The following is a 19,854-nucleotide window of genomic DNA, read 5'->3' as shown; positions in this document are numbered from 1 at the left end:
AAGGGAATACTTTAGGTTATGTAGACTGTGCTAAGCTAAGCTATGCGTACGTTCGTTGTTACAAAGAACGATTAGCTGAGATTAGTTTTTAGGAATGTTAGGAAGTAATGGACAGGTTTTGCTTGTTTTAATATCCCGTTCGTTCGCTTATACTAAGTTTTTCGATAATGTTTTTTTTTGGTTTTAATCATTATTCGTACTGTGTACTAATTATTGGAATTCCGTCGAGCTATGGTTAACATGAAGATTACATCAATAAGAGGGGTTTCTTAGCTACCGATTCACATCCATTACAGCATTCGGTTTCTTCAGGGCAAAGATGCAAATGGCTTCAGAATAAAATTCTTTAAACGTTTAGAGGTATTTGAGTTGTGCAACATTTTGCTGAAAGAAAATTAGTAGAGTGATTGAACAATCGCAGTTTATTTTTATAATAAAAATTATGCGGAGTTTCACCACCCGGCCGTTATGCACACACAATTTCAAAACGTGACCATTCGTGTGCATTCCTCTTTAGCCTGCACATCTCTAAGCAATGCTGAATGTGGTTCGTGGGGGACATATGAGTTTTTCGGATCAGCAGTTCCTGTGCAAAAACGGGGTTTATAAATTGTTTTAATATTTTCTTAATTCTACGGACTGCAAAACTATACTTTTTAAAACTGGCATTATTTATTCTTAGCTCTAGTTTTAATGTGCGTGTACAAAAATTGCCGAATTTCAAGCCATTTGACGTTGACTGGATCGTTACGAACCCGGAGCGGAAGTACTCACTCTTCAGAGCGGATCGTTCCGTTCTGTAACTGACAATCACGTCACTTATCAGCTGTTGTACGGGCGGGAAATTGATGCCGCTGTCGTGCACAAATTTATTTGGACAAAATAACGGTGAAAACGCGACGCAACAATGCATCGTCGAACGCGCCTCAGCTTACGATCTTCCTCGATCAACGATAAGGAAAATGACAATGAGCAGGCAACGATACAACCAACGCCTCGAAAGCGTCGATCACAGGTGCCGGCAGTCACAGCAAACATGGAAGAGCTGGAAGAGGAGAGCGTTGTGAATTCGCCGAAAAAAGCTGCCCGCGGTCACCAACGGTTGTCGGATGTGCAGGATGCAGAAGAGGTGGAAAATGATTCACAAAAGGTAGGTGCATTGGATGCAATGGGTAAATTACCCGAACGAGAGAAAGAATACGACGAGCTGGTGGCTTACATCGAAGGGGTATTGAGCTCCGATGGATCCGGCAGTTTGTACATAAGGTAGGTGTTAATCGAGGTGCCTTTAATGTTCAATTTTAACTGTGTATTATCTTTTGTCAGTGGTCCACCGGGAACGGGCAAAACGGCCACACTCCAGCGGATACTGAATCACCAGTTGTTTGTAAAGAAATTAAAGCCCGTATACATCAACTGCACGTCGATCAAGAGCGTCGGTAGCATATACAAGAAGATCTCAGAGGAACTAGCTTTGAAGGTGAGCGGAAGCACGGAGAAGGCGTACCAGGCCGCAATTGAGGCATACCTGCACCGGAAGCACAAAACCATAATGCTGGTGCTGGACGAAATCGATCAACTGTCCAGCAGCAAGCAAACGATCCTTTATAGCATCTTCGAATGGCCAGCACGGCAAACGGCACGGCTTATTCTGATCGGTATTGCGAACGCGCTTGATCTTACGGATCGTTTACTAGCCCGGTTGCAGGCTCGCTGTGAACTGAAGCCTCGCCTTATCCAGTTCCTACCGTACACTAAGCAACAGATCGTGACCATCCTGAAGTCCTGCCTGGAAGAAACCAATTCGCTGACACGCTTTCCAGAAGCGGCTCTCGGTTTGCTGGCGGCCAAGGTAGCATCCACGTCGGGTGACATCCGCCGGGCACTGTTCATCGCTCGGCGCTTGGTTGAAAGCGCGAAGAAAGAGGACCGTAAGACGAATTCCAACAACCCAACCGTGGTCACCGTGGGACAGGTGATGACGGTGCTAAAGCAAGTGTACGGTGCATCGCAGACGCTTGGCAATGATCTCGAGGAAGGTTTCCCACTGCAACAGAAGCTGCTCATCTGTTCGCTGATGTTGTTGCTGAAGCACGGTAAAAACAGAGACATCACCGTGGGGAAACTGCACGACGTGTACAAAACGATCTGCACCAAGCGAAACATACAGGCGGTGGATCAGACGGAATTTATCGGTCTGTGCTCGCTGGTGGAGACGCGTGGTATTGTGCGATTGCAGTGCAAGAAGGAACCCCGTATGCATCGGGTGTGTTTGCAGTGGGACGAGGAAGAGGTCAGCTCGGCACTGAACGATAAACAGCTCATTACGAGTATCATTAGTGATGTTTCCTGTTTGGGAAAGTAGCATTAGCTTTGCAGCAATCGGAGCTTTAGTTTGGCCCCTATTTACATCGCTCTTCATTTTCTGCCATGTTTAATGGGTGCGTGTGTTTTTTTTAAGACAAGTTTTCAATAAAAGAATTGGACTGGAAAAAAAAGATTGAACTGCGTAAAGTTGTCACATGTACGGTGGATTTAGCAAAAGGTAACTTTGAAAACAAACCCGTTACCATGGTAACGCACACCTACCAAACAACTGCGTTTGTTGTTGGGCATTTCAACGAGCTGGACAGAAAAAAAGTGGAAGCATTTGTTTGCAGCAGGCACAGTATTTACGCACGGACAAGAGGAGAAAAACCCACTCCCGAATGGATTTGTATGACGAAATGTACGAAATTAAAAATGGCCGCGAGATTGACGACAGTCCGCCGCCGGATCTGGACGTTTCCGGTTCACTGCAGTTCATCAACCAGGAGGACGACGAAGACGACGAGGACGAGGAAGATGCTCCGGATGGACGTGAACAGAGGAAGGTAAGCGATAGGAGAAGACTCTATTGGCTAAGGACAAATGACTAATGTAATTGTAATGTTTGTAATTGTACAGGAAAGTTTCAATGAAAGCCATCCGATGAGTTTACTGGAGGAAGGCACAAAAGTGGGCCGTACTGCTGGAGCTGGTAGGTTTTACCCCGTATCTACAATGTTGCTGTGGTTGTGTACCATTGTGCCATGAATGTTTGTGTTTCGTTTTTGTGTGCGTATGGGGTGGGTGTGTGTAATATTCTTCCACTTTAGAGCCGAACTCGAAACGTGAACAGCTGCGTAAGAACGATTCCCTTACAGACAGCAGTGCCAGCATGTCGGACGACGAGAAGGAACCGATCAAGAAGCTGGTCGAGGAGAAAGAATTTAATCCGAAGCTGTACGAAAACATCGACGCACCGGGCGAGGTGAAGGATCTGTTCCAGTATATCTCGCGCTACACGCCGCAACGGATCGCGATCGAGTTTAAGCTGAAGATCTTCATACCGGAGTTCATCCCGGCCGTCGGTGATATTGATGCATTTCTGAAAGTTTGCCCTCCCGGGCCGGTGAGTGAGAAGAAAAGCCAAAAGTTAAATGGACACATTCAAAATTTGGGACTAATGGTAAGATTTATGTTGCTTGCGTTTATTAGCACATTTACAATTACAACTTACTATGTTTACAGATACTGGATGAACCGTGCGGGGATCAGAGTGATAGTGTGCTGTTGCAAATGAAGCTACGATCGATATTTACTAAACCGATCGAAACACCGTCCGCGATCGTGCGCAGCGCCCGGGACATTGATCGCTGGATAACCGAGATACAGGCACTGCGTGCAAGCCAATCGATCCAGAGCGTTAACGCACACAAGCAACCGATCGTCAACATTGACAGCTTGATGTCCGAATGGCCGGAAGAGATGGAGCGAACGCTCGATACGCTAGGCTTTCCATCGGCCAAGCTGGATTGCAGTTTGACGAGCTATATAAAGATCATATGCAACATGTTCGACATACCGCTACCGGCCAGTGAGAACCAGTCCGATTACATCTACGCACTGTACAATCTGTTCAACCTGTTTCTGGCCATTAAGCAACAAAACAGCTTATAGACCTAGATGGGAGACATGGTCACCATCTTCTATGCTGGTGAAGATAATAATTTATTTACCAGTGGTACATAAATAGAGGAATGCACGTCAGAGAGGATATATTGCTTAAATTTATAGATGAGAAATCTTTGCATTATAAAGGCACAAGCCCTTTGGCAACTGAGCATTGCTATGGTAGTTCGTAACAGTTGGAATTAAAAAAAACAACTTCCGTTAAAAATCAAATAAAACCACGTATTACTTTAAAATCTGAACATACGAGTCTGTCACACCAAACTGATAGAAGGCAAGGAACGGGAAGTACGTGATCAAGAACCGGGACAAAACCATCTGCGAGTTAAAGTACCACCGGAACAAGGCAATATTTAACAGTACCGAATGGATGTAGCACACACAATACAGCAAGAACCGGGCGTAGCGGGTAAAATGCTCGTATTGGCGTACCTTTCGTGTGGACTCCCTTGCATCCGCGATTGCCTCATCGTCCCAGTAGTGGTAACCGGGTATATTGTTAAACCGCATGGTGAGAAACAGGAAGCTGTCGTACTCGATAAATGGGTTGAAACACCACAAACCTTCGATGAGCGCTTTGCCCATCTTAACAAAATCGTCCGTGTGGTTTAGTAATGCCGGTTTCAATATTCCATTCGCTATCAATGACATCCGCTGTTCCGTCGTTTCGAACCGATCCGTACAGGCATTAAATCTGCAAAAGAGGGAAACTATATTACTCTTCCGAAAAGTGAACATTACTGTCCAATCGGGGGAAAAACAAACCTTTCTTCGATGCCCATCATGTGTCCAATAACGCGCCAGAAGTGTACGAAAGCTTCCATATCCTTCGAGTCGAACTGTATGCCCATCTTGCGATAGCTAATAATAGCATAGCTGAATCGTATAAAAAAAAGAAGTAAGCAATTGGAAAATGCCGCTGAAATTATAACAGCTAAATAATTAGGTTGAGATTTTGCAGCATTCAACTTTGCAATTGGTAGGTGTTAATTACCCTGTGTACAGAAAAACTTTTATTGCCACAAAAACAGCGTTGAAGAATATTGCAAAAGGGTCATTCCAACACCAGACACTTTTGCTATGTGAATGTGTTCCTGTGTGTGGCAAAAAATAATGATGCTTAATTAACTGCCATTCTGCCATCTGCTAATGATCATACTTCTTATAGACTAGTTTACCCAACAAAAACAAGCTCAAATCCCATCCGCACCGTTCCTCGGTTGCAAACTCTGACTATTTACAGCTACGTAGAAACACAAGTCTAGTAAGCCTGGTCATATGGCACGTTTATATGACGAAATGGGTTGCGTTAGGCTACTATGAGGGACACTTACCCAACGAAACCAAACTGTGTGATCGCCATGTCGCGCTGAGAAATGATCATTCCTGGTCGAACGGTTGCCGCCTGTTTGCTTACACCGGCATGTGTTTTTCTTACAAATGTGATCGATTTCCATGCTCTAAAAAGAAGGAAATAAGACCAGATCGTTCATCCCATTACTGTTCGGTTCTGACACGTGGGATAGTTTTCGCAAATTCACACCTCGACGTGGGTACCATGTCCTCGTAGTACCATTCGAGTGTATGCATCACGGTTGCGACATAACGACGATAAGCCGTTCGCGGCTCGGACGACTGATTCGTGTGGACCAAGATGCGCAAAATCGATGGCACCGTAACGATGGCAAGAAGTCCGCACAGCTTCCCGACGAACATGGCATAAAAGTTGCGCTTGAAAAATTCCTGCGCTCTGCAAAAGGGAACACGTATATTAGAGATAATACAAAAATGAAGCCTCTTAAGCATTGTTAAGTACGTACCTTTTAATCTTCGCATCGTCGTACCATTCGGGCAGTTCGATGTCACCGTAATCCACCGAAATGTTGGCACCTTCTTCGAGTATTTCCAAGTAGCGCACTTCCGGGAGTTCCCCTGCGTGTTTGGTCGAAGTGAAAGCGACCATAGTGAAGATTCAATGGCACAGAGTAGAGGTGATTGTTTGGCTAACATTTGCTTACCCGTTCGTGAGTTGTTCGCTGCAACCATACTGCGTTTTTGCTGTGCAAGAAGGGTCACTTCGTTATACACCTTTATCAGATCTGGTTTTGTCACAATTGGCAATCAAGATTCGATTTATTCAACAGACCGATAATGATTTGCTACTGCTGCGTGATCGTAGTCCGCTGCATTTTGTTTACGCACAACACTGAGCGAGATGAGGTGATGTTCAATAGCGCATAACTTAAAGGTGAGGCACAAGAGATAGCGAGCAAAGATATCTGCAGATGTGGCAAGAGAGAGAGAGAGAGAGCTCCATGAGATGAGCAGACGATGCCTGGTGAGCGAATGGAATGTTCATGGAATGTTAAGCAAACCCTTGCAGTATTCGTTCTTTTCTTTTGCGTTTGAATATTCTACATTTTCTACTTATTTATTAAAAAAAAATATTTTGCTCCCCAAAGGTTGACCATATGCTATAACTTTCCTTTCTATATTTCATTATCCAATCACAACAGGCTGTGATTTGATTGGCTTGAAACTTTTCCGCCTTTTGTTAACATCCTTCATTTATTATGTAGTTTGAAACATTTTACAAAACTTCAACATGAAAAATGTTAACAATACGAAGGTAAAGTGTTCTGTATGTTGAATCATAAACATCACGCTAATTAGAATTTGTTTCAGGAAGGAGAAAAGGTAAAGCGATCGCGAAAGATCGGTTTTGTAGATCCTCAAGGAGATTCCGACGGGCAGGATGTGAAAAGTACCGAAAAAACCTATGTAAGTGTTTCTATATGTTGTTAATGTAAGTTAATAAATTTACTAAATCTTGATATTTCAGAGAAAATCAACCTATCCCCGGGAAAGTATGGCTGCAATGGCGGTAAGTCTTACTGGAGTGTGTGTTGAATTATGATACCTTAAATTCCCGTTCTGCTTCCAGCGTAAATCATCCGTACTGATACTTTCGCGATTGATGGGACCAGCCATGACTTCCTCCCGGGCAGACAGAAGTCTTTACGATCGAACCAGTATGGTAAGTTTGATCATTTCTTCCTTGAGTTTTCCTAAATATCCAACACTGTATCGTGTATCAACTCAACAGTACGCAGTCCCTCGTTTCCAAAACACCTACCGTCTGGAGTCCAAAAATCCGTTTCACCGTGAAGCGATGCGGTCCATGATGGACCATTTTTTAAAATCGTACCTCGACGAACACAAGTATGTGCCTAGGCGAGCGAAACGGTTGGCGGAAAATTTAAGTGAAGAGTTAAGAAATCAATTTAAGCTGTGCCAGTTCGAAAGGTACCGTATAGTTGCGCTTGTGACGGTGGGCGATAAGCAAATGCAGGACTTTCGGTGTGTTGCTCGAGCCCTTTGGGATCCGGAGAAGGATGATTGTTTAAGTAGCACCTACGAAGCATCGTCCTTCTACGTGGTCGCTAGCGTTTGGGTTATGTATTTCGAGTGACAATGCTGGCAACGACTACTGGACGCATAAATTAAAAGTGTTGCTTATATTTAAAGAATATTTGGTTTTATTGAAAATTCTACTTGATCCTATTTAGGAATGGCGATGATGAAGTTAAAAGCTACGCTAATCTACCGCCTAATGTATCATTCCACGAATGTTGCACAGAAGCGAATAATTTACGCATTTTTACCATAGTTTTACTTCTACACATTAGTCACTGTTGTCGCTGCAATAAATTTTAAATACGATATATTTACAGTCTGTTGATGCTGGCAAAGATTAGCTTATCAAAGCATTAGTTTAAGAAAGTGTCGTTAATGTGACTCAATCCAGTAGTCTAACTGTTAGCCTCATCATACGTTCGCTTCGCAGGAGTACATAAACATTTGGTTGGAAACTTCGTTCTATCGTTCGGCGAAATATCAGCAGACGGTTCAAGCAACGAGTCTGGAAAACAATCAAATCCATCATTAGCGTGACTTTCTTAATGTGGTTTTGTTATTAGATAACAAAACAATTCACTTACCTTCTCCTTGGATGGCTTCAAACGGGAAAGATGTATACGCGCGACGTTGAACGTGGTCTTCCCCTGCGTATGTACTGTGCGATGATGAGGGGTCAGCTATTAATTCATTGCATGCCATTAAATCCGGAATATCATCGCTCGAACTAGACGAATCGAAACGCAGCGAAATGCCTTCGCTCGAGTCAAACGAGCGCTGGAACTCAAGATCTTCGCTACTGTTTTGTACAATCTCCAAAGCCTTTTTCTTTTTCGGTACTTCTACCTGCTCTGTTTCGTCGAATATTGTAGTACAGATCGCTTTTCTTTGGGTTTTCCATTTCAACCCACTTCCGGATTGCAGTGGTGTGCTTGTGATAGAGTACTGATGCTGCTGTTCCAGATATGGATCGTCGACATCGAAGTTAATAACCAGGGCTTGCATTTGCTCTTCAAATTCCTTTGCGTATTGCGTGTCTGGGGGAGAGGCGGTGCTGTTGTAAGATTCCCTCCGCAAATCCTTCACAAAGCTGGCGTATTCCATCTCCTAGCCGCGGTAGCTTCCTCTGGGTTGCTGCTTTCGTTGTGTACTAAGATACACAAGCTCACTCTAACTGCACTGCGACCGTGTAATAACGAACCGTTGCTAAGGTAATTTAGCAACACACTTTAACGTTAATTGTATGCTTACTTTGGAGTGCATAACTGAAAATACGTGACCATTTCCTTTGCGGTTTTTATAACCCTGGTCAACTATCAAGCTTTGTTGAACGCGGGAGTTATGTTTGATCGAGTTTGCTTCTTGTTTGCTTTGTTTTGTTATCTGCTCATCTGACAGTAGTGCGCAACACAACAACAAAGTGAATATTTTTCCGATTGCGGCTTTCCGAACTGTCGTTTGCCATAATGGAACCAAACTTTTATGGCATCTGCACAGGCCTCAGCCAAATTTGACACATAATGGTTGCGTACGGTATGCACTTGCGTCGCGGTATGATTGACGCAGCCGAAGTTTTTGAATGAACCGTTATTTTCTGTTATGATGACGATGAAATAATCGTTTCGACAGAGATACGAGATACGTGGTTGCTCTCACACGCGGATACGGAGATACGCGGTTTTTAGAAATTTAACAGCTTAATTAGTATCTAGTACACTGTAACTGTAATGTAATAAATTGTAATTAGTATCTAGCATGTCGATACGGCCAAGCCGTTCTAACTAAAAAAATTAGTATCTAGCACAATCTAAGTAAAAATATGAGAATTTGGTCGAAAATACTTTCGTTTGTCATTTGAAACTTCTTCTTTATCGGCACAACTACCTCTAGAGGTCTAGAGGCCAGCCTGTCTAGAGGCCAGCAACTAGCCTGTCATTTCTGGTTTTCTGTGAACCTTGTTTACCCGTACCTGGATAGTCAGTCCTGTGTACAGGGGATTGGTCCGGATGGGATTTTGGTCCGTTCCGTTCGTGTGAGGGCCGTCGCCGCTACCGTTATGCCACCGAACCGCCCCTGCCATTTAAAACATTTGTTTTTAATTTTTATTATTGTTTTGTTTCAAAATTCGCTAGAATTGCTGAATAAATAGAGTACATCGAAGGATGTCGACTCTGTAACATGTAAGTATGAACGATATTGCACCAGTATTCCACATACGCGGACCTTTCCCGGATTATGGCGTATAATATAATATAATAGCATTTTTCGGCATTATAATAAAGCACAATATAATAAAGCATATCGATTTTTAGACTGTTTACCAAAATTCATTATTCCAATCGCTTATTGATGCGTGTGATGTTTTAATGTTGCATTTATTATGATTTCAATCTCCTCTCTTTAAACTTAGTCGTAAAGGTTTAATAAAGTAATAAACCCAATATCTGATCCTTAGTCTATACTTATATCTTATCATGCAAAGTTTAAAAAGGTTATGTCGAATGGATATGCAACTCTAACAATCGTTTTCGGCATTCATGGGTAGTGGAATCTACGTTTGATATGTTTGTATTACTTATTCTATTTTATCTTCAAGCAACTGGTTCCAATTGTAGATTGAACGAATTCATATCGAATGTTGAACGTTTAATGAACATTAAAAAATTGGCTTATAGCAGCCAAAGAAAGCCTACTGTGAAGAAAGAAAGAAGACCAGTGAAACAGAAAACCTGGGTTGGATGTAGAGTGGTAGCATGGATCCGTCTTCCCAACCTAACTTTCTTATCGCGTATCACGTGGTAAATCTTGTCTGGATCGTCTAAAACCTTCTTAAAGATATAGCAGTGTACATAGTTTTCAACATCTACAAACTGTTTGCAAGCAAGAACATGCAGTCATATGAAAAGTAAAATGGAATGAAAATGAATACATTTTAATTTGAAGGTGCGTAACCGTTTTTTTTTACCTTTCATTGTCCTACAACAAAACAAGATAAAGCTCAAAATCTAGACATTCTACTGCGATATTGATCCTTGTTGGGGTGGAGCCGCCTGGTGGTTAGACATTTTCGCTCCATCAAGGTGACTTCACTGGTGGCGATGATTGCATTGCAGCGCAGTTGTAATATGTGTGTTGCACACTTGTTCGTGTGTGCCACCTTCAATATACCACACACTGCCCGTGGTTGTCGTTCTCCACCTATCACAACCCAATGCCACATTTGCAATCCGCTAGTTCAGGTATGTGAGCGCAATACTAAAACATGTTTGATTACTGCATTGCCCCGGTGTGTGCGAGTGGTAGAATTGTGTACTTAATAATCCATTACATGCGTTCCCGGGGAAAATACATTCTGCCGAAACGTCCGGGGCCGGGGCTGCGGGTACGGTCCATTTGCGCTGCCGTACCCAAAGAACGCACACACCGGTACGCAATGCACGCACATGGTCAGGAAATGCGGATGCCCGGGGAGAGTCATGCATGATGAAATTGATTGCATTTTGATCTCTGCCAGTGCGCCGTAAGAGCCCTCGAGTGCTTGCAAACGATGCGTGTGCGAAGGGCCAACCATCGTCATCCTTCGGCCACCAGTCACCATTCACCGGGCAACCGGATCACTCTGCGACGAATAGAATGATTCACCAGGGAGCATGGTTCCCGAACCCCTGGTACACACGCAACATAGGACAGACGGATAAAATGCACCGAGGGATATTAAAGGATCCTACCCTCCATCCCTTCGCTTTGTATCGTTTAGGTTGATTATATGTGGGACGAATGCTGGGCGGCTTTTGCTGTGCTGTTGGCTGGACGGGAAGGTTAAAAATCCGATCGGATGTACAATTTATGAGAATCACAGGATCTCATTGCATTCCAGAGTGCGAGATGCATTTGCTCAAGAGTTCGTGTAGGCGTACGAGTACTTTTTGAGGATTTTTTTTTGTGTTTTCACTATCCCTGCCGTACACTTTATGGTCGGTTCAATTTTAACATTGCAGCGTCCGAGAGTTGGAGGGATTAAAATAGAATATTTATTTTCCGATTCATCATCAAGGGGTAGACGTGCCCCATTGGCGGCGCAGCTTCGTATAAATTGTGCCATTGAATTGATCGTCTCGTACGCTAAACGCTTTTTAAGCATCTTAACATCTTGAGTTGGTATTATTTTCTATTTTAAATATGCACTCTGGTACACTACACTCAAGTCACGGTCAATGGCGGATTTACCGGTAAGCAAACTAAGCGGTTGCCACTAAACTCGGGCTGAATGGGACCACGAACCGATGAGGTTTCGAGCCAAGTCTTGACTTTCTTTAAGCCAACGTGGTAGTATGGTTGTGATGGATTAGCCTGCGTTTGGACCAAAATTGTGAGTGACCACTAAGGATCTGTTGTACAGGGCGGCTCCCCCCCCCCCCCCCCCCTCATTTGACCATGCCCAAGTGAGACAGTTGTGGGGTCCTATTCAATCACACTTTTAGCTGAATCTTATTTGGGGGACCTCGAAGCAACCCCCCCCCCCCTCCCGTTATAGTTATGCCGAACATGTCAACGCCATCTTCTGTACAATTCAATAACTTGCCGAACAAGTCAATTATATGCCCGAACCAAAACAAAACAACATCGCGCTGAACTTGTCAATACAATCCCCGAAAACCCTGTATTAAAGGCTCACACACACACATGGGCAAGATCACTGCTACCGAACTGAGTAGGACGTTTTGGAAGGGATAGGAGGGGACGGGAACGGAGGGTTCGGGATGGCACATAGAAGTTAAGGGATGAAAAAGGCTAGGTGCATCAATTTCAGTTTACAGGATTGAGGAGGTAAAACTAACTTGAGCAAGAGAGCGACTCTTTTCAAGGGTTTCAAGTCCCAATACCTGAAAACGAATAAAGTGGGGAGTAAGTACATGGTAGGGAGAATGTCTGGTCCAAAGATCTCTACAATTCGTCAGCAGAGGTAGGTTTTCGTCACCGTTCCCTTCAGTGGTCAGAATGGTAGCTTTTTTATGGTATAAAGCATTTGGAGTAATAAGAAAATTATTTCTGGAATACTCGAGGAAACCCTACTGGAATGTGTTACTCAAATACCCTTTGAATGCTGGCTACCTTTGTGGAATCGGAATTTTCTGCTACGTGGAAACTTCTGTAGATTAACCTGTCATTTCTGTTTGCTATCTGTTGTGATAGAATTGTTACCTGGGTGCGGCATACGATCGTGCGGTATTCGATAGGGATCGTGGATAGGGTTCGATATGGATCGTGTGAGAAAGAAAAGGAGACAGGAACCTCGTGTAGGGATTCAGATGTAGGCTGACAATGAGCGTACTAGGACGATCACAATTTTATAAGCGTGTAATAGATCACGGTCACAGTCGTGTAATATCCTTCGCAGCCACCATCTAAGATGTGTGTTCCGTATCTGAACCAGGTTCACACGTGGTGATACTTTTATTTATTAAAGTATGTTTAGAAAAATACTTAAGGGCAATGTTTCCCTAAATGACCTCAATAAAAATGTTTGTTATTTTCATTGCAATATTAATTAAATTTTCTTACTGTTGTCGTTCAGTGCTGGTGGCCTTTTGTTGGGAAAAAAGAAGTTGGGACTCTATTGGTGGCCACAAAGTTGAGACTCTATAGAATTTGTATAGTTCCAGTACTTTTACACGCCTCTGGGACCTGGACTTGTCCAACACTGAAATCACTGTCGTAGGCTCTGGTGGGATGGTCATGAGAATGGCACCGGACGATCCATCCTGTAAAGTCTTTTAGGTCGTCCACAGAGGGCAGAGGAGGAGTGGGACACCTAATTTGAGATGGAGTGATGGCGTTGATGCATCCACCAGAAAGGCCGGGATAATGTATTGCATGACGACGATACTCGACCGTGAGCGGTTCAGAGGGCTCATGCAGCAGGCCAAGAATGCGCCTAAATCGGAGGGATCGCCTGGTGTTTCATGTAAGAATCCTTAGGAAGGATTATTGCTGTACGAAATTAGTCATTAAGCGAAACAATCATACACCTTGCTTTGATTTTAATGAGTCAGATTGTACAATGTTCACTGATACGTCTGGAAGTGCACTATGAAAACGAGATCATGGTTATATTATACAAATCAAGATCAGGAGATCAAGTATACCGATATTATACTTGGTAATAATAGAGCAAAACTTTGGCCATATATGTAAGAATACTGGTAACAACGTACGAGATTTGACCACTAGTTTTATGTGATCTTTGAACCATCGAGCTACCTGTAAATATATTGATGACCTATTCTTATTGATGGACTGCAGAACGCAACACTATTGGTTGGTCGTTTGGTCGGGCACATCGATCGACCAATGGATTGTTGATGTATAGTAGTGGCATAAATATTGAAACATAATAGTTCAGGTGCTTGGTAAATATTGAAGCACTGGTCCAAAATCCCTATGTTCATGTTCCTTTGATCTTTGAAAATTGTAAAGAGCATAGAAATGAAAAATAAACAATTGAAAATAACAACACGTTCTACTAATCCTTTAATTTGTTCGGGCTTTAACGTAGATTAGTTGTGAATGATCTGTTGGCTATTTTTTATCCTCAATCGTCTTTCTGTTTGCCAATGTAAGGATTTTTTTTTGATTAATTATCTGATTATGTCGATAATATAGATTAATATGGTAGAATGTTCGTTTTAGAACGGCCTTGCTGTATCGACTTAGTTTACCGCGTAGCTGAATAGTCATTCCTATCTACAGGGGAACATTACATTGAAAATGACACAATAGCAACGATCATCTTACCACATTTTAGTTCCTAGTCTGTTAACAAATTCCCATGGCGATGGGTTTGGAATTTTCCAACGGCTGGGAGCTAATGTTGCAACATGTGTTCGTCTCGTACGATGAAATGTATTTTATTCCCGTGCGCTTGGCAGGAACGAGAATCCAAAATCCAGACACAATTCATTACATGATGTGTTCTGTTCGCTAGTAACAGTGCCATGTCCTAACTGCCAATTCGCGTCGTTACAACCAATCCATCTCGGGACGATAATTTCCGAACGAACCCGTACAGTTTTTCCCCCACCGAAAAGCTAATTCACTGCGATGCATTCCTTTGCAATCGCAGTTGGTTGGATGCATGCATGTTCGCCTATCCGACGTGCTGGGCTGATTGGGGTGATCGATCAATGAAATTACCAGACTGATACAAACGGTACATTCCGTTTAAAACCCGATTAGTGATGAAATGTCAGCCACGAAGTGGGTGTCAGCGGTACACGATGCACGCATCGGTCAGAATGCAATTAGGCCCGGAAAATTGTCATCCTTTGCATGGTGAAGATGTTCCCCAGGAACGACCAACATCAAATGGAAGCTGTGGAATGGCCATCACTTGACCGTGCTGGGGCTGCATTACCTCCGCGTACAGTCGATGGAGCTTTCGAGCCACCAAAGGAAGGGAATGGGACTCCTCGTCCGATTCGTTCATCCTCATTCAGTTGGGTTTTGACGGTCGTATGAAAATCAAACAAAACTGTTCCAATACAACCACCGGAGCTGCAAAAACAGCACAGCTTCGGGCGCGGAAAGATTGATGCCGGAGCCTATTACTGTGCCGGCGTTTTTTGGGGGGTTCTTGTGGTCCGTCCGAAAAATCAGTAGCACCATCGTTTGTGGACAAGGGCTATTGTAATTCGGGATCCTTACACCCCCAAAACCCACAGCGGATGGTCTCGAACGATTGTAATCCGGGTATGGTCAGGGTGAATCACCGTGCTACAGTAGCAAACGCGAACAATGGTGTTTTTATGGATTATATGGATGCCGAAAAAAGGATCGGCACTGGCTGAATGAAATGATGCGCACCCGCCTCTTTGTTGTCGAAGAAAAGGATATCGCACTAGGCCACCGACTTCCACTTCGCCACCTAGCGAATGGGAACGCAATGATTAAAAGGCGTGCGTACGTAGGCATTTAACAGATAGGCGATAGGCTTGTTTCGGCCAGGGAAAACAACACCCGGGAAAAAATTTGGACAAGAGGAAAAGGGAGAAAAAAAAGAATAATACGACACACAACCTTTTGCGCGAGATTTAACCGGTCCGAGTGGGCTCCAAGCATTTTGAAGGGATGGTTCGTTTTACTCCTTTTTTTCCGCTCTTCTTTAACTCCACCGAAATATCCACCATTGGTGGGGATGAATGCGAAAGCTTTCCAGCTCCTTATCTACCACCGCCCGTCTGCTACAGTCGATGACCGCCCGAGGTCCCGAACCGGGACGATATCTCTCTCCGGTTTCGATGGGTTTCCGAGGTAATATATTTGATGTCCGTCGTAAAATGGATGGACGGTGAGGTATTCGGCCAGTTTTTTTTAATTTTTTTACCCTCTAGACCTTCCCACCCAGCCTTGCCGTACATCTCTTTAGGTGAGTTTTTTTCAGCTTTTCCGCGTTTTGATGAAAATGATATTGCCAGCAAGGAGTCGGTTTGTATTGAAGCTTTTTTGTATTATTTTATGAGTTTGTTTCAATGGCGGAATGAAGCTTCGTGACCGAGGCGTTTAGATATCGTGATCATTGGTAATGCTGCCTGTGTGCGCTAGTAGCGGACGACTGAGGGTAGCCGGCTTTTGTTGGGTTCGAAAAAGTGGCCTACATAAAAATGGATGTTTCACTCGTGGTGAGGGTGCCGTGGTGATTATGCGACTGCGTAAGGATGTTATACGATTGCAATGTAACTTAAACGAAGCATTGTTAACGCCTACGATATTAGGCGAACTCTTGAACTTAAATTCTTGGCGACTGAACTCTTACTGAAAATACTTGAGTAGTTGTTTACAAAATGGAATGCACGCTGCTAACTCTTCTGATAAGAAGTACTGTTTCGTCAAGCCACTGGATACGTGAAATAAATGGCAACATAAATTGTTTGTTGGTGAGCGAGCAACTTGGTGATTTGGACGTTAGTCTTTCTATGGCAGTTCTCGTACCAAATCCCATCCAGATTGTTTCCTCGTTCGTGGGCAAAAGGTAGATTATTCAATCACGTTAAAACAAAGTCAAAGCATCGGATAGGGCTTCACTTATCATTTGCACTTGCGCACTTTCTTTGCCTGAACCTGGATCAGAAAAAAACTGTCATTTAGCATTTAAATAACCTTTTTAATAGTTTTATGATTGGTTGATTATTGATTGATTCACCTTTATTTTCATACTATATCTAACTTAAAAGCACAATTCCCGTCTTCCTTCTTTTTGCTAAATTGCTGATATGGCGACTGAAACAGCTCATAGTATACGACTCCGTATTGGTCCCACCGAGTGCATAACATAATGTTGTTCCTATGGAGTTTTTTTTTTATCTTGTTAGAATAACATTACAAGCTAAATAAAAAATAATAATAATTAAAAAAGGCAAAACGATATTCAACCAGAAATGTCAGACTGACCTCGTAGAATATTATTCCAAAAAGAACAGAAAATATGACATGCTGACGGGCTCGACCAATAACAAGAACGTTTGCAATTGGGTTCTTAAAACCAGATCCATTTTTCATAGTAATGAACAATGGTGTTGAGAAAACGCGATTTAATTTATGTATTACCTAGTCTTAGTGCCACAAAAGATGTGGACTATTAAAGCCATATATTAGTGGTTAGCTGGTTAACATGCTAGCGAATGCTAGTGTTGTTCCAGATGAATCTTCAGTTCCACTTTATAAACATTTGTATCTCTGCAAAGATTTTCGGATTGTCCACAGCAGAGTATTATTATTCAGAGTAATGCTAAAATGATTGAAAACTTCTAGAAATGGATTCCTGCAATGCAATACGTCGTAATTTGCAAATCATCAATACTGAAGCTTTTAGTGGCATCATCTTGGTAGAACATTACGTTTATTCATCTCAATACTTTATTTATTCTCAATAAACAAGTATCCGTAAAACTATGAAATGATGTTTGAAGCATTTGTATATATATTAGAAATCATATGACCCCTACATAATTGGAGATTCATGCATCTTGGTAAACAAATTGAAAATTTCTAAAATCTTTTACACTTCAGGAAATTGGGATTTCATGCCACAAAGGAGATTTAAAAGCCATTGGTGGTTCATTAATCGGGTTTAAAAACTAAACTAAAGAGAAAACAGATTCAGAGGTTTAAATGAATGAATCGTTCGGATTTGTGAATCCTGATCAATATCGTCTTCATCATTGTTGATCAGCTTTTCCAGCTTCCTTGTGACTGTCTAAAAGTTTAGAAAATGCAAAACAAAACTGTTCTTCTGCGGTAGAAATAAATCAACTTTAAGCTTCATCTCCGATTCTAAACCTGGAATATATCCGTACAAAATAAGAAACCATCACTCTTCGATAAATGAAGCTTAATACACATCATAACAAACAACAAAATAAGGCGCAATCCTACTCACGTAATGAAACACAATCACAACGCACACCCGATTCGATCGCCCGCTTCGAATAACACAGAAATAAAACGTAAAACAAAAGCTGTGTTATTAAAAATGCTTCACCATATCGAGCATCGTTCGAATGCGATTGAATTTTTTGGGAATTTCTTATATGTTCCCCGCGGAATCGAACGAACAATTCCACTTTGCACGGCAAATGGGTAAAAATGGGCAAAAAGCAATGGAACGGATCCTCCATTGTGTGCGTTGCGTTTGTAGGCACGCTTGTTCAATACGCCCAACAATTGCGCCATTCCGAATTGGTTCCGCAAAGCTTGAGCCTGGGAGTTGACCAGTGACATGAAACATCCTTTTCATCGTCCGTGCAACATCCTGCAAGGGAGTGACTGACCATGGCGTACTGCCAAAAATGAAAGGTTATAAAATGCGCTCACATAATGGACACACGAACACAAACACGCGTACGAAGCAGCAAAAGCAAAGCAAAACCCCATCATTGAGATCATTGTGCGTGTGAATGGTGCAGAATGTAGCTTGACGGTATATGGATGTAAACAAAAAACAAAATCCTCCCCCATTGAATTCTATCGGGTTGGATTTGATGATTGCAAAAGAAAGGCTGAAGTGCTGAAGAGCTGATGATGAAAAGGACACCTTTATTGTGTAGCACCAATGGACGAGAACACATTCTCGTCTCCCACTTCCATGACACCCATTGCCTCTGCGGTGATGGCCTCTTCACGCACGGAACACATCGAAAACCGATCGGTGAAAGTGGACGCACAAATTGATTAAAGCGCCATTGTGTGCTTCCGGCAGTTTGCCTGGGTTTTCTTCTTCTTGTTGTAGTTTTTTCTTCGTGTGCTGTTGGTTCGTTTTGGCACTTTCGCATGTTTACCATTACGCCGGAATGGTAAAATCACTTTATTACGCTTTCGAGAGAATCCAGCCGATATTTACAATTAGTTGAATATGGTCTCGATTCTCGGGCTCGGGTACCGGGGGCTTTTCCGTTTGGCGTCCGATCAGGGAAAGAATTATGGATCGAGCGAATGTATGCGGCAAATGAATCAGTCGACCGTTCATTAATTAATGTAGTGCGTAATGTATGCTTCGAGGGTGGCTTCCGGTGGTCCGGTGGTACCGGTGCTGTATGCGAGGCTGTGTTCTTGTACACTGAGTGCCCACAGGCCGGTGGATGGAATTGATGGGAAAAAGAAATGTTGCATTGTGCTCAGGAAATATGTTCGACGGAAGTAGTTTTATTTTCTTATTTTTTATACAGTTTGTGTATAAAAAAGAGTTAATTTGGAAAGTTTTTGGCTGTTATTTTTTTACTAGTTGTTGAACTCAAATTCTCATTGTATTAATTACACAATCAATTAGACAATTATGTAAAGTATCTATTGATCATATTTTCTTTACAATTCAGTTAAAATTGCGATTCTAATACGATAATGTATATTATATATGCTTGATAATAAAATCAATTATAAAATAAGACAATTAATAAGAAATGAAAAGATAATATCATGAAAAAATAGTGTTATAGAAAATTGAAACTTTTATAGCAAAGGAAACGCATAAAACATTATCAAACATTTTTGTGAAGTATATCATTGCTAAAATAATCAAATAATCAAATAACTATGATGTTCGATTTATTTAAAGGATACTTAAACTCAATAAGTATATTGAAGTTGTTCTTCTATAGCGGCACAACAACCTCAATAAAATGAACTGTGACACAACATTTAGGCCAGGCTTGAACCTGAAAATAACTATATCACATGTTAAAAAGTAAAACTAAAAACCGAATTATCAACAGCGCGGTTCAACGGTGTATTTGGAAGGGCAAATTAGACAGAACCGAGGCCAAACCCACGGTATAGCATGGCCGTTCTAACAAATAACAAGCAATATTAGCTAGAGGTGTATGCAATACACATATAACTAAACAATACAACGATGCATGGTTTTCAAAACATTCAATATTCACTTATAGCAAT

The 19,854-nt window shown here is 42.2% G+C and overlaps 5 protein-coding genes across 5 annotated transcripts; 3 read left to right on the top strand and 2 right to left on the bottom strand.

Annotated features, from left to right (window-relative positions):
- Positions 1–907: 907 nt before the first annotated feature.
- Positions 908–2,365, top strand: LOC128716089 (cell division control protein 6 homolog). Its single transcript, XM_053811010.1, has 2 exons — positions 908–1,266; positions 1,327–2,365. Exons 1-2 carry the CDS (start codon positions 908–910, stop codon positions 2,363–2,365), a joined length of 1,398 nt encoding a protein of 465 aa, XP_053666985.1.
- A 343-nt stretch (positions 2,366–2,708) lies between these two features.
- LOC128714413 (intraflagellar transport protein 46 homolog) lies at positions 2,709–3,981 on the top strand. The gene is made up of 4 exons (XM_053809287.1): positions 2,709–2,873; positions 2,947–3,019; positions 3,138–3,490; positions 3,553–3,981. The coding sequence occupies exons 1-4, from the start codon at positions 2,709–2,711 to the stop codon at positions 3,979–3,981; spliced, it is 1,020 nt and encodes a 339-aa protein (XP_053665262.1).
- A 237-nt stretch (positions 3,982–4,218) lies between these two features.
- On the bottom strand, positions 4,219–6,039 carry LOC128712675 (rubber oxygenase-like). Its single transcript, XM_053807563.1, has 6 exons — positions 6,012–6,039; positions 5,814–5,925; positions 5,537–5,743; positions 5,328–5,453; positions 4,759–4,869; positions 4,219–4,687 (listed from the first exon to the last, which is right to left on the bottom strand). Exons 1-6 carry the CDS (start codon positions 6,037–6,039, stop codon positions 4,219–4,221), a joined length of 1,053 nt encoding a protein of 350 aa, XP_053663538.1.
- Positions 6,040–6,598: 559 nt separating this feature from the next.
- LOC128714977 (dynein light chain Tctex-type 5-like) lies at positions 6,599–7,465 on the top strand. The gene is made up of 5 exons (XM_053809860.1): positions 6,599–6,622; positions 6,679–6,774; positions 6,836–6,877; positions 6,938–7,030; positions 7,100–7,465. Exons 1-5 carry the CDS (start codon positions 6,599–6,601, stop codon positions 7,463–7,465), a joined length of 621 nt encoding a protein of 206 aa, XP_053665835.1.
- A 340-nt stretch (positions 7,466–7,805) lies between these two features.
- LOC128715237 (uncharacterized) lies at positions 7,806–8,514 on the bottom strand. Its single transcript, XM_053810118.1, has 2 exons — positions 7,995–8,514; positions 7,806–7,915 (listed from the first exon to the last, which is right to left on the bottom strand). Exons 1-2 carry the CDS (start codon positions 8,512–8,514, stop codon positions 7,806–7,808), a joined length of 630 nt encoding a protein of 209 aa, XP_053666093.1.
- Between the last annotated feature and the right edge of the window lie 11,340 nt (positions 8,515–19,854).

Source organism: Anopheles marshallii, chromosome 3 (assembly GCF_943734725.1).
Source record: "Anopheles marshallii chromosome 3, idAnoMarsDA_429_01, whole genome shotgun sequence".
NCBI classification, from domain to species: domain Eukaryota; kingdom Metazoa; phylum Arthropoda; class Insecta; order Diptera; family Culicidae; genus Anopheles; species Anopheles marshallii.
This window is presented reverse-complemented; position numbering and strand designations above follow the sequence as displayed.

Excerpts from the sequence above, each read along its gene's own strand:
- LOC128712675 (XM_053807563.1), bottom strand. The coding sequence starts at position 6,039 with ATGGTTGCAGCGAACAACTCACGAACGG. Across the intron at positions 5,744-5,813 it reads GACGATGCGAAGATTAAAAG|AGCGCAGGAATTTTTCAAGC; the intron begins GTACGTACTTAA and ends TCCCTTTTGCAG. Across the intron at positions 4,870-5,327 it reads ACACAGTTTGGTTTCGTTGG|CTATGCTATTATTAGCTATC; the intron begins GTAAGTGTCCCT and ends TATACGATTCAG.
- LOC128714977 (XM_053809860.1), top strand. The coding sequence starts at position 6,599 with ATGAAAAATGTTAACAATACGAAG. Across the intron at positions 6,623-6,678 it reads AAAATGTTAACAATACGAAG|GAAGGAGAAAAGGTAAAGCG; the intron begins GTAAAGTGTTCT and ends AATTTGTTTCAG. Across the intron at positions 6,775-6,835 it reads AAAGTACCGAAAAAACCTAT|AGAAAATCAACCTATCCCCG; the intron begins GTAAGTGTTTCT and ends TTGATATTTCAG.
- LOC128714413 (XM_053809287.1), top strand. The coding sequence starts at position 2,709 with ATGGATTTGTATGACGAAATGTACGAAATTAAAAATGGCCGCGAGATT. Across the intron at positions 2,874-2,946 it reads ATGGACGTGAACAGAGGAAG|GAAAGTTTCAATGAAAGCCA; the intron begins GTAAGCGATAGG and ends GTAATTGTACAG. Across the intron at positions 3,491-3,552 it reads TTCAAAATTTGGGACTAATG|ATACTGGATGAACCGTGCGG; the intron begins GTAAGATTTATG and ends CTATGTTTACAG.
- LOC128715237 (XM_053810118.1), bottom strand. The coding sequence starts at position 8,514 with ATGGAATACGCCAGCTTTGTGAAGGATTTGCGGAGGGAATCTTACAAC. Across the intron at positions 7,916-7,994 it reads TGAAGCCATCCAAGGAGAAG|ACTCGTTGCTTGAACCGTCT; the intron begins GTAAGTGAATTG and ends ATTGTTTTCCAG.
- LOC128716089 (XM_053811010.1), top strand. The coding sequence starts at position 908 with ATGCATCGTCGAACGCGCCTCAGCTTACGATCTTCCTCGATCAACGAT. Across the intron at positions 1,267-1,326 it reads TCCGGCAGTTTGTACATAAG|TGGTCCACCGGGAACGGGCA; the intron begins GTAGGTGTTAAT and ends ATCTTTTGTCAG.